The 14,263-nt window shown below is 39.3% G+C and overlaps 1 protein-coding gene across 3 annotated transcripts in view; it reads right to left on the bottom strand.

Moving 5' to 3' along the window:
• Window positions 1-14,263, bottom strand: part of ST18 (ST18 C2H2C-type zinc finger transcription factor) — a 304,120-nt gene that overhangs the window by 89,429 nt on the left and 200,428 nt on the right. For all 3 annotated transcript variants that reach the window (XM_063668773.1, XM_063668772.1, XM_054499078.2), the window contains one exon: window positions 12,303-12,333. In XM_063668773.1, coding sequence (XP_063524843.1) covers window positions 12,303-12,333 — 31 coding nt within the window. The remainder of the gene's footprint in view (window positions 1-12,302; window positions 12,334-14,263) is intronic.

Below are 14,263 nucleotides of genomic sequence, written 5' to 3' on the forward strand. Positions count from 1 at the left end.
GCTTCTGGAAGAGTTTGCCACGCACTGTCTTTTAGCTCATTTGCAAGGAGTCCCTGCTCTGTGATAGCAGAAGTTCCCTGGGCAATTTCTCTTACTTCAAACTCAGGTCAAACCTCCAGCCAGAAGGAGCTGCTCATTCCACTGTGCTCCCTTACGTAAATCTGTCGTATAGGAATTACCGCAATGTGTTTTCATGACTTGTAGGCTGTGAGTTCCTGTGTCTCATTCCAGTGAGTTCCTGTGTCTCATTCCAGTGCCTTCTACAGTACTCAGAACACATTTATTCAGGTTTTTTTTTTTTCCATTAGCTCCTATAATGTGGCAGGCACTATTCTAGATGTTGTGGATATTATCAATGAGTTAAGAGATTCCTGCTCCACAAAACTTATATTCTTATGAAAAAAAGACAGATTAGAAACAAAGTAAATAAGTAGTTGGATTGTGTGTCAAAAGGTGACAAATTTTTTTCTCATAAAAAATAAAGCAGAAGGAGAATAATAAAGAAAGTTGGAATAGGTGCTTGTAATTGCAAAGGCTAAGGTCAAGGAAGGTCTTGCTGACAAGGAGGCATTGAGCAAAAACCTGGTGCAAGTGAGCATGTGAGACTTGCAGCTGTGCGGGGAACAACATTCCAGACAGCGGGAACAGCATGCCAAGGCCTGAGGCTTCGGCAGGTCTGGAGGACCCAGCGCGGATTCTAGCTGGGCAGGGGGCAACGAACAGGGCAGGGAGACCAGGCCAGAGTAAAGATGTGGTCTTTTCCTTTAAGAAAGGGGAAACTCATCGAAGGGCTTCTGACTGTCTCGTGGAGTGAATCTTACATGAGGAAGAACAGAGGCAGGAAAGCCTGTGAGAAGGTGCTGACAGTGATTGGAGTGAGCCGCGATGGCTTAGAGGCCTGGTGACAGAGAAGAGGTGGTGAGAAATGGTCAGATGGTAGATTTATTTTGAAGTTAGAGCCATCAGGATATTTGGACATATCAGACACAGAGTCTGAAGAGAAGAGTCAAGGATGCTTCCAAGACTTTTGAATGTCCTCATTTACTGACATGGGAAGCAGGTGGGTATATCAATTTATGGCAGAAGATAATGATTTTAATTTTGAATACTCATCAGGGATCCATTTGCAGATGCTGTCTACACAATTGGTTATATGAGTCTGAAATTCAGGAAAGAGAGGAGTGCTGGGGATGTAAAATTATGGACATACAAATGTATTGAAAGCCCCAATGAGATCACCAAAAGATCACCACCAAAGAGGATCAAGGATGCACCTTGGGGAATCCAGTGTCAGAGACTGGGGTGTTGAGAAACCAATAAGGAGACCTGAGAAGATGCAGTCTGAGAGGTAGACGAAACCAGGGAGGTTGCAGTGTTGGGAAGCCAAGTTTCTTTGACAATGGCCAGGGTTATGTGAGCCTTTCAGCAGTTCCTTCAAGAACGCAGAGCTCGCTGATCCTCCAGGACAGACTGTAGGCTCTGGGTCAGCTTCCAAAGACCAGGAAGATGGTCCTTAGGGGCTTGGGAGAATTACCTTGAGCACTTTGTGGAGTCTAGGAGTCTACTTCGCTCTATTCTCACAGGCGCAATCTGGAAGAACAGAATTTACCCTGAGCTTCGACACTGGGGCAAAGGCAAACAGAATACCCCCAGGGGCATGTTCCAACATTTCCCTATGCAGAGTTCACTCCCCTGCCCTGATTTTGCAGGAGTCCCTAGAAGAACATTCCCCACCCCAGCTTTGAGAACCACTCCCAGGCGAGCCTCCAGGAGTAGTTCCTGTAACTCAGGCAGAGAACCACAGTGAGAATCCTTAAAAAAAACAAAACAAAACTGCTGTTCAGATGTGGCTCTTCATCCCAATCTACACCGTCTGTGCCTGGCTGCCCAGCCTTCAATTTCATCTAAGAGTTCCTGGGTCCTGGCAGTCTCTTTGCTTTCTGGCCCTGCAGTCTGAGACCACGCCCATCCTCGGACTCCCTGGGCCGACCCGTTCCTACAAGCAGCTCAGGGATGGGCGGTGGGCTCATTGATTCCAGTTTTGTTTTCTCTTCCCAATTGAAAATGACCAAATGAGACCAAGTGAGAGACTGGCAGAATTAAGAGCATCTCCTTGTATGTCTGATACTTTGATAAAATATACTTATAAAGGAAGACCCTTATTCATTGTAGAAAAATGAATTAGAAATGATTAAACAGAATAGACTGATTTGTAGTTGAGGGGCCAGTGGAAACTGCTGGGGCTAAACAGCCTTGGTTTTAAAGTGGCCAGAACTAGATTGTTATGCGGGTAGGGCTCAGGTGTTCTTATCACAATAAAACAAAATTTTCTTAAAAATACAAGTAAAGGGATAGAATTAGGGAAAGAACTCAAGAACTTGGAAGGAAAGAAGTCACAGGCACTTTAAAGGCAGTTGTAGAGAATCAACATGTTAAATAGAAATGCCTTTATCATGAATTACAAGCTACATTATTTATTCTCAAAACAAACAGGGGTAGATAATGTAAAATAAAATATTTCTCTAGTAACATGATGTACGAGGCCTACACTGGTAAATAAAATAAATTTTTTGTCTTCAAAAAGTAGTCAGCATATTAAAAAGGCAGAATTATGTATGATAAAGTTTTTTTTTTTAAAAAAATAGGTTTTTCCTTTTTTTATTGTTTCCCTAACAAAATTGTAAAGCCGAAGGCAGAGAATCTGCTTTCCTCTTCTGAATGGGTGGACAGATGGATGAGTGAATGACAAAATAGCTACAATTCAAAGTAATAAGTGTTTTGAAACAGACAAGTAAAGAAGTGCTTGGGGAACACAATGGGAAAAAATCTTAGTCTGGGAGGTCATGGGGACACCTCATGGAGGAGGTGGTGTCAGTCCTGAGCCTGAAAGAATGAGTACAAATTCCGTATGTCAAAAGACAAAGGAAAGAATTATGCCAGGCATGGCCTAGAACAGAGTTGAGATGGAAAGAACGTTTTATAACATGAAAAATCAGAACTAGCATTAGGTGTAGGATTTTCTCAGAAAATAGGATGGTGATGATATTGAAAAAACAAAATTTGTTGGTGGGAAGGGGGATAAAAGTGATTTTCTCCTACAGGGAGAAGAAACTAAATGAGAAGAAAAATTATGCAAGCAAAAAACCCAAATGAAAAAGTAGCAAAGGAGAGTATCAAAGATAAAGATGAACTCACAAGACATAACTGAATACTTCAAGAAGTTAAACATACAGGGGTAGATAATGTAAAATAAAATATTTCTCAAGTAACATCCTGTACAAGGCCTACACTGGTAAATAAAATAGATTCCTTGTCTTCAAAAAGTAGGCAGTATATTAAAAAGTCAGAATTACGTATGATAAATTAAAATTTTTTTTAAGGTAGGTTTTGAGATGGAGGGGGTAGGGCGAACCATGACACCAGGGCTCAAAGTGCTATATGCAAAAAGTTTCATTAGTCAAGAAGGCAGCAAGACTTGACCTTGGAACACTTTTCCAAGGTCACACAGCTAAACACGGAAACAGCCCCGGAATGCAGGGCTGCTATTAACCCAGTGTTCTTTCCACCACACAAACTCTCGGCTTTTCTGCCAACCTTCGTACCATAGAATTTGACAAACCAGTCAAATTCTAGGCGAGGGTTTGCAGTAGAGTTTTGAGCATTTACCATTGTGAGGAAATATTGGAAACCAGAGCACATGATATTTGGATTGTAGGGCGTCCATTTGTCAACATTATGGGACACATTTTATTTCAGTTCACATTTTAAGCAGGAAAAAAATTTACAAGGTGTCAGAAACATTATGTTTGCAAGCATATAATATAATTAAAATGAAACCTCAAATAGGTATAGTTTACTTAAAAGATAGCAAGAAAGGAAATATTCTGCCTGATGATTAAAGTTCATGCATTTCTTCAAGTAGGACTGGGGAGAAATGAGATATGCAGTCAAATAATTTTGTTTGCATTGGAGGTGCTGAAGAGTGCATGAGGGTGAGAAGATTTGGACCAAAGGGAGCCAACAACCCGTGCAGTGCCTGAGCAAGTCCGAAGGAGCCTTAGCAATTTAGTTCCCAAATTACCAAAGCTGCAAGGGAGCTGTGTGACAGGCATATGGAATTTGATGGACACTTCGGATTTTGTCAGAGACATGTAGTTAAATACTCTCAGAACACAATTTAGGTGGTTATAGAGTCATCTCTGGAAGCATATAAAATAGCATCTTAAAAGTTTCCTTCCTTAAACTCTCATTTCTGATACATGATGAATGTTGGAGGAAGAGCTGGTTGGTTTCAAACACTTCTAAGAGGTAAAAACAAAGACTTACAGACCAAGGGTTGTGCATTTTGCCACACTACTGTCAAGATTTGGACATTTGTTCTGTATTCTGCTGCTTTTCTTCAAGTAGCAATGCAAACAATGATTAACATTCCCCAAGAATTCATAGATCAAGAAAATACCAAAGAAACCCAGACTCTTGACTTTTCAGCCAACCTTCTACCACTGAAAATTAGCAATGGTAAGAAGAGTTTTTCTAAGTAATTAGTAAAGTCCAACCTATGGTCTCTGGGATGTGTGCCTCTCAAACTTCCAAACGCCAGTTAATTTCTTATAAATCTTGTTAAAAGGTGAGAGGGAGCCTTGGAGTCTGCATTTCTAGTGAGTCCCCAGGGGATGCCATGGTTCTGAGCTGGCAGGCTCCGGGGGCACCTCTGAGTTCCAAGCTGGACGTGATCTATTCTCACCCACAACAATGCTGTTACATAATACCCTGGGTTTGTTACCGATGCTGTGAATTGCGTATCCACTGCAACATCTAATACTATGCTAGGGCACAAGACAAAAATATCAAAGGAAATATTCATCCCTCAGTCAAGAGTGGCAAATTCTGCTGTGTAAAAATATTTATGTTACAAGAAAAGAAAAGCTAAATGGATGAAAAAATTATCTCTGTAGGTAAGCTCTGACAATGCAAAAGCAACAATGCAAGTCAGTCCTCACATGCAGCCTGCAGTGGTGATATTTTGCCACAGTTTTAGAAGATGTCTGATTTTTAGAGAAGTTAGTGCCTTAGACTCTCAACTCCTGTAATCTATTGGTTGACAGAGGCCACCAATATCCTTGTGATAATATTTGAATGAAGAGAAAAACACGCAAAGAAAATAAAGCATGTTTTCCTGCTCTTCTTTTGTTTCTGAGTCTCTTAACTCTATGGACATTTATTCATTAGCTCCGTAGTATTTTTCTAAAATACAGACATTAAGATTTAAAGTAGACCTTAGACAAGCTGGAGAGTACTCTGTCCTGTGTAATCACCATTTTATATATACATATATATATATACACACACACACATTATGCTTTATTACACTGTGTTGGTTGGTATAATCACAGTTATATATATTATGTACTATGTAATTTATATAATTATATATATTTTATTACATACATGTAATAAAAACTGGAAAAACATAACTATTTAGTCCTTTGTGGTTAGGGTACTATGAAGGAAGAAGATTCCACTTTTAGTCCATTTGTAAATGACTATTATAGGCCTCAGGTGTAGGTTAAATGACTCACACCTCCCATACTGCAAAATCAGCCTTGGAAATACAAGCTCCTTGATAGGTCATCACTTGGGAGATGGCATTTCAAAAGAAAAAACAAATAAAATGGATGTATACTTGAGTCTTTCCTAGATATTTTAACATCTACTTAAAATCACATGATTAGCTCCTAGGAAACAATTTAGAAGGAAATGGTAGTGGTCTGTTTTTTAAAAAAAATTTTTTTTAATTTTAATTTTATTTGTATTTTATTTTTGATGGAGTCTCACCCTGTTGCCCAGGCTGCTGGAGTGCAGTGGTGCAATCTAGGCTCACTGCAACCTCCGCCTCCTGGATTCAAGCAATTCTCCTGCTTCAGCCACCTGAGTAGATGGCATTACAGGTGTGTGCCACCAACCCTGGCTAATTTTCATATTTTTAGTAGAGAAAGGGTTTCACCATGTTGGCCAAGCTGGTCTCAAACTCCTAACCTCAAGTGTTCTACCTGCCTTAGCCTCCCAAAGTGCTGGAATTACAGGGATGAGCCACTACGCCCGGCCAGCGGTCTCTTTATAATTGGCAGTGCAGAGAATTATGAAGATGTGGCAGGGTTTGTCTGAAGGTTAGCATACTTTTCAGCTTGATTTATTAATTTATTGATAAAATTTAAATTAATAGTCCCCCCAAGTGTGAATGGTAAAGTGGCATGCAGCAGCCTGCAGTCTCAGCAGACAATACGGCGCGGCTGCAGGAGGTACGGGGTCTGGACTGGAGACGGGACCTGAGTTCTGTCTCTGATTCAGTCACTTCCCTGTCACAGGCCAGGTATAAAGCACTTAACTTCCATGAACTCAGCACATGAGTAAATGCAGGTAATGTCATTTGTCCTGACAACCTTATGGGCTTGCTCTATGGCTCCAACCAGACGCTGTGCACATTGTTCCCACAAATCACTCAGTGTGCACCTGTTGAGGCCCACTCAATACACCTTCAGTGCTAAATGCTAGAATAGGCTATGCAAATACATAAACATACAAGAGCACTAGAGTTCATCGGCTTTTCTTGTTAAACTACAAAGTCTTTTTTTGTTTTTATTCTTATTGAAAGCTTCCCCAATATATGTTAAGACACTTTTCTGCCCTAGTAAAAACAGTACAGTAAACATAAAATAATCTCTGGAATGCTTCTGTTGGTGTGAGGCCTCCAGTCTCATGTTCCACACGGAGCCCCTCCATCATACAGAGGCACGGACAAGGCCGGTGCTGGGGTGGCTAAATGCTACAGACGCCTCCCCCACACCCTGGAGGGACACTTCTCTTCTAAATTAATCCTTATCATCAGCTTCTCGGGTGATCAGACTTGAGTCCCTCTCAAAGTGGCTTATAGGTAAAAAAGTGTTTTCTTGAAGGTGTCAGTTTCTTGGATTCTAATGTTCAGGTCTGGCCTAGTATTAAAAAGGATACATTGCCAACATGATATAGTAGTTATGCTATTAAATCTCTAAAACATGCTTTGAGCCCCACATTTGGAAATGATAACAACAAAAGGAGAGAAGAGAGTTTCTCCCTTCTTTTCTCTAACCTCGTGATTAAAATGATTAATTTCCTTTTACCTGGCTGATGGACTTATGGAAGACTTACTATTAGAAATCAGTATCAGTTCACTTTTTTCTTTAGTTATCACCTCCAGAAATCTTTACGTAATAAGTTCCAATAAACTCATGACCACTAAACGAAACCCAATTCTAAAAAAATTCCAAAATATTAAAGTACCTATTACTGATATAAAGACTACAGTGAATGAAATAAGATAAAAGAAAAACGAGAAAGCCATCTAGATCTGTAATTCATAACAATTTTCACATACTCATGAAATGTTATTGTTAAATCTATAACTAGGCCAGGCATGGTGGCTCACACCTACAATCCCAGCACTTTCGGAGGCCAAGGCAAGAAGATTGCTGAGGTCAAGAGTTTGATGGAGACCAGTCAGAGCAACATAGTGAGAACTTTATCTGTACAGAAAATAAACAAAATTAGCTGAGTGTGGTGGCGCGTGCCTGTAGTTCCAGCTATTCCAAAGGCTGAGGTCGGAGGATTGCCTGAGCCCAGGAGGTTGAGGCTCCAGTGAGCCAAGGTCACACTACTGTACTCCAGCCTGGGTGACAGAGTGAAACCCTGTCTCAATAAATAAATAAATACATAAATAAATAAATTAATTAAATTAAATAAATCTATAATTGATTAGAGAGCTGATAAAATGTTTAACATTTTAAAACTTACAGGAAAATGCCAAATGATAGGATTTTATATAAAGTAAGAAATTATGTAAAATAAAACAAAGAGAGAAACTTAAATTAAAACTTTCATTACCAAACTTAAGCTGACAAATTGGTACACAGCAAAAAGACCATGAACGGACAGAGAGATTTGACTCTAACATACTTCAGAGGCCTGAATTCATTTGTCTCTCTAAGGAGTCACATAGGAAAGTCATTTCAGGGGATAGAATATATTTTCCTAATTAGAGAAAGGGGGCTGGACTGGTGTAAAAACACTTTGCCAATGCAAGAGACAATTACCAATATTAGTAGATGCAATAGCATGAGGTTCAGACTAAGGATAATAGTAATAAAAGAAAAGAGCAGAGATAATGCAATGGTCATGATTTAGAAAGACACAGGAGAGCCTTCTCGACACCACCTGTAACCTGAATTGTGTTGGAGGAAAGACTGGAAATGCTAATAAGGAATATGATTAAAGGTGGGCCTGTGGTTATAAATTGCTTTTTTAATGGTGATGATAGTAGCTGACATCGAGTATAATAAGAAGATGAGAATGTCAGTATCAATTTTATTAGTGCCATGAACAATATACAGTATATTTAAATTAGTTTCATTTGTATTAGTATTTTTGTAAGTAGTCGCTCTAGAAGCAATAGCATGTCCAATGCATTCTAAAAAGAAGAACCAAATAAAGTTGCCAGTGTTCTCTACAAAATAGCCATAACTTGTACACTGGGGAAAACATGTCACATTTCCTAAGATACTCAGAATTTAGGCACACAGTTGTGCCGGATCACAAAAAACCTGTGGAAAAAATTGGAAGAGGAATGGCAAGAAATGGACAAAAATTTAAAAGATGCTAAAAATATAAGCTTCCATATGAATCAGTACTTTTCTCCCAAGATTTATATAGAATAATAATAAAGATCTACGTCTAGGTCAACTTAAACTACTTAAGAAACAACTTGGGGCTGGGCGCGGTGACTCACGCCTGTAACCCCAGCACTTTGGAAGGCCAAGGCGGGTGGATCACGAGGTCAGGAGATTGAGACCATCCTGGCTAACACGGTGAAACCCCGTCTCTACTAAAAATACAAAAAATTAACCGGGCGTGGTGGTGTAGTCCCAGCTGCTGGGGAGGCTGAGGCAGAAAAATGGCGTGAACCCGGGAGGCGGAGCTTGCAGGGAGCCCAGATCGCGCCACTGCACTCTAGCCTGGGCCACACAGTGAAGCTCCGCCAGAAAAAAAAAAAAAAAAACAAAAAAAAAACAACAACTTGGGACCTTGCCTGTCTAAGCATGGTCATTCTGTTGAACAGAAATGATTATAAAATTTCAAATGATCACTTAGTGATTTTTATAAGCTGGGTCTCATTAAAGAAAAATAGGTGAATTAATGATGTTTATAAATTTTCCCAGCAATTATCATCAGCTTTCTGAGTTACTCTAATAACAAATTTGTTAAAATGAAATATCTGACAAAAAAAACTTTAGAGAATTAGGAAAATAGAAAACATTATTATCTTAAAGTATATTATTTGTCCAAATTTAAGAAAACTAGGCTGTTTGAAAGAAAAACCATAAGTGTTAAAAATATAGACTGTGAGAAATCTGTTGCTTAAATCACTTTTTGGTTTCTACTCTAAACAGTACTAATTGTGTGTGAGAGAAAGACTAGTCTGGTGGGTGAGAAGCTGGCCTTTGAGTCAGAAGTCTGGATTGCCTACCAGCTGTGTAGCCTTGGGCTATTTCCATAAATTATTTATTTTCACTTTATTCATTTGAAAATTGAAATATCATAGTTTCTGCCTATTAAGGCTATTGGGAGGATTAAGTGAGGTAATAGACGTTAAGAAAGCTCAAGAGTGTCTGGCACATAGGACCCCAATAAATATTAGTTTATTGGCTGGGTGCGGTGGCCCACGCCTGTAATCCCAGCACTTTGGGAGGCCGAGGTGGGTGGATCACCTGAGATCGGGAGTTCGAGACCAACCTGACCAACATGGAGAAACCCCGTCTCTCCCAAAAATACAAAATTAGCCCGGCATGGTGGCTCACGCCTGTAATCCCAGCTGCTCGAGAGGCTGAGGCAAGAGAATCACTTGAACCCAGGAGGCGGAGGTTGCAGTGAAGCAAGATCGTGCCATTGCACTCCAGCTTGGGCAACAAGAGCAAAACTCCATCTCAAAAAAAAAAATATATATATATATATAAGTTTATTATAATTATTAATGCTACTGACATGCTCAAATAGTAATTTCTATTTCCCCACATAGAGCACAGTAAACATTTCTTCCCACAAATTTACTTCTCTCTGCTAATACCTAACTTTTTCTCTATGAATTATATTTTTCTTCTTAGGCCAATGTACACACATTAATTCCTTAAGGATTCTCTTGTGTAAAAGTTGTTTTCAAGAAACGTTACTAGAATTAAGGGCTTTTTTTCTCTGAATGGCTTGGTTCCTTTAAAAGACTCTGATGTCCCTCACCAGGTAAGTGGCCTCATGTCCATGGGCACACTGATTCTGCAACAAAAACGTAGAAACCACTCCAGGGACTGCAAACATGTCCCCCACTTGGAGCACTGGGTCATTTTAAACTTCTCTTGACCATTCTACAGGGGACATAAATAAAGCCTCCAGAAATATAAGAACTTTAAATAGGAGCAAATTTTAAAGGCAATAATTTTAATGAGCAAGGTTATTCAACAGTTTAATCCTGTCCAAATGTAGGGGTATGCTATATGTCCTGTTCTTATCAAAACACTTTCAAAATTAAGATTCTTAAGCCAGGTGCAGTGGCTCACTCCTGTTAATCCCAAAGCTCTGGCCGAGGTGGGAGGAACGCTTGAGCCCAGGAGTTTGAGACCAGCCTAGGCAACATAGCAAGACTCTGTCTCTACTAAAAATATAAAAATTAGCAGGGTGTGGTGGCATATACCTGTACTCCCGGCTACTCAAGAGGCTGAGGCAGGAGGATTTCCTGAGCCCAGGAGTTTGAGGCTGCAGTGAACCGTGATTGTACCACTGCATTCCAGCCTGGGAGACAGAGTGAGACCCTGTTTGAGACCATGTCTCAAAAAAATAAATAAATAAAAATAAAAATAAAATAAAATTCTTAAGACAAAATTGACTACACAGGTAGGGCCATGGATTCCCCACTGACAAATTCCACAGAGAAGAGCATCTGCATGAATTCTAACAGATAAGTGTTTCGCTACATAAATGAACCAAGGCTATGACAGAGATCATAAGCCACATGGAAGCAACGGTGACAGCCTGTGTTTTAGAGGAATCACAAGCTCAGTTGCCTGGAGAAAGAACTGTGTAAATTGCATAGCTTACAAAGTTCAAGTGTATTAGACACTGTTACACATCCTCCATTTTTCAAACACTTCCCTGAGGAACAGATACAGACCATGGCTGTTTCTGGAAAGGTGGACTAAATAGTGGATTTGGGACTTGCTAGGTTGTCAATAGCACATGCAGAGAAATGTATAGAGCAATTATCTTGTTCCTGACAGAAAATGTGTCATCTGCATGTGTTTCTTCTTAAAAAAATGTACTTTCTTTTAACTATACCTTGACAAAGACTCTGAAAGAAAATCTAATTAGAATTTATCCTGGAAAACCTGTTAAGGTGGAATTTTCACAATATTGCCTGAGGTGTGGTAGCAACAATATCTATGATGAAAATGCATGAATCCACTAAAAAAAAAATATTGGTCACATTGTGTTCCCATGTTTAGGTTAAAAAATTAGTTACCTGATGGAATCATTTATTATTATTATTATTATTATTATTAGTTTGAGATGGAGTCTCACTCTGTCACCCAGGCTGGAGTGCAGTGGTGTGATCTCGGCTCACTGCAACCTCCGCTTCCCGGGTTCAAGCAATTCTCCTGCCTCAGCCTCCTGAGTAGCTGGGACTATAGGCACATGCCACCATACCCCCATACCCGGCTAATTTTTTATATTTTAGTAGAGTCGGGGTTTCGCCGTGTTGCCCAGGCTGGTCTCAAACTCCTGAGCTCACGAAATCTGCTCACCTCGGCCTGGAATCATCTAATTATTTAACGCAAGAAATGGATAACTTAGGATCTGGGTTATCCAACAGTCAGGTTCATGGATAGCAGCTCAGCTCTTCCCTGACCATCAGTGTGAAATCCAGCCTCATGCAAGGTGTGCACAAAGGGAGCACACGCTTGATGAAGAAAAGTGGGCTACCACTCACATCACAGCAAAAATTGTTTCGTTATTTCATTAATACAATAGATTGAGCTGTTCAGGATCAAGTATCAGTACAATCATTCTCCTCCGCCTTCTTGGCGCATACACAGCGTCTGGATGGAAAAAGCCCTTTAGCCAATTCCTTCTGCTAAAAAAAGTATTCTGAGGCTTGAAAAGTACAAATCATTCGGATAATCAAAGCCCATTAATGTGAAAAAAAAGTAATATATGGTAAATCTTACCTGAGCTCCTGGATTAGCGAATCCATTGGCACTGTTGACAAAAAAAGAAAAAAAAGCAGACTCAATCAGTTGATAATTTTCAAAACTGTATAATGGAAACTTTTCCCCCACCTAGAGGTAACGACCAATAAGTTTCTCACTGGGTGGGTTCATCTTTCCTTGTTCTAGTTCTTTGGAGATGAGAGGACAGATGGATATGGCCCAGAATAGACCGACTGTGGGTTTAGTACCTTGGGTGAACCTGGGGCCTGGTAATCATAGATTGGATTTTCCAGGTACCTGTCCTTAGAGATTCATTGAAAATTCACAGGAGCAAAAATGACTCAGATTATTTTTTAAATACATTTTATTTTTAGTACAAAATTATTCAAAAGGAATCCCAAGATTATATCTTTATTAATATTAAACACATGTTCAAATAAAACTGGTAGAGCTTTACTAAATAAATATGTCCCATGCTTTTACTCATAAACTTCCTCCATATAGAAAGGGCAGGATGAGCTTCAGCCATGTTAATATTACCAACCTTTTAAAAATGAAGAACTTACAGGAAAAACAGCTTTGATTTTTCTGACTGAAATGATGGGAACTAAAGAAGTTCATGTTTATAAATACCTGCCTACACAAGGATAAGCAGCATATTGAGAGAGACAACAGGTGGTTTTAAAGATTACTCATGCCTCACGAGAAACAGTTGTTTCATTTCTAGAAGAACATTTTGGCTCTATTAAGGGTGTTCATGCCTGTGCCAGAGGAATTTAAAGTCCAAAAGGAATTGCAAATTTAAAAACATCCACATTTTAAAAGTATGACAGAGTAGTGTGCTTTTAGAAGTCAAAATAAGAAATTCAAATAATGCAAATACACAATCTAGCATGCTGATATTTATGGCAGGCATAAGCTTATTCCAAATAGTGGGACAAACTGCTTTTCTTAAGCTGGTATCCTATTGAGAAGTTTGCTCCATAAAAAAGCTATTGTTTAGAAATACTACATTCCAAATATTAGGATATATAACGTGGTTACTTTAAAAGTAATATAAAGTAAGACTGGAGAATCATACAGTATAAAATTTCTGTTTAGGTAGAAAAAAGTTTCATATGAGCACAGCATTATTTTGCATTTTGGTTACCATGGTTAATGATAACCATGGTTATATTGTAACTGAAAAAAAATTTTCCTTGAATTTATTAAAAATGTTGGGATTCTGGACTTTGCTCAAACAGGAATTAACTACCTTGATTACATGTACAAATATACGGATAATGAAAGCATTCCATTTGATCAGCCGCTGTCAACTGTACATCTCAACACCCTCCTAAAGGGCTGCAGGGCCATGGCTTTGCCACAGCTTTTCCTCTGTAAGGTGGACTCCGAGAAGGGTGGGTTGGGGTGGGTGGGGAACAGATATCCAGAGTGTTTTCAGAGGCTGTGGTGAACCTAGAGTTTCCCACTTAGAATTAAGGGTCCCAAAAATATAGCCAATTATAATAAAATTTATTTTCCTTAAGGGGTATTATTGCCAGTCAATCCTGTTTTCCAGATGTTTAGATCATCAAGGGCCTGTTTATATTTCAATATTACATTACCATCTGTTGGTTACAAAAAGAGAGGGATAACCAGCAAGTTAAACCTTCCAAACATCAGAGCTGCTGGAAATTCCCAGCAGAGACAGTCAAAAAACAAACACCATCATTTTACTTGAACTAAGTTTAGGTTGGGAGCCACTAAACCAGATAACATAAAAATCAAAACCTGCTTTGGCAATAAACTAACAATTCTGTCTTTTCCCTTGGCCATTAAAGGTCACTTCCATAATTTGAAGGTTTCCATGGAACATCCTTCACTTGCTGAACCTTATGCTGTTTTGTGTGATGTTCAAATCCACTCATGATTGCATTTTGTAAAAATTAGCATCATATATCATTTGGACTTTTCTGAGTTCTTTAACTCCTGGTTCA

The sequence above is a fragment of the Pongo pygmaeus genome, chromosome 7 (genome assembly GCF_028885625.2).
Source record: "Pongo pygmaeus isolate AG05252 chromosome 7, NHGRI_mPonPyg2-v2.0_pri, whole genome shotgun sequence".
In the NCBI taxonomy this organism is placed as follows: Eukaryota; Metazoa; Chordata; class Mammalia; order Primates; family Hominidae; genus Pongo; species Pongo pygmaeus.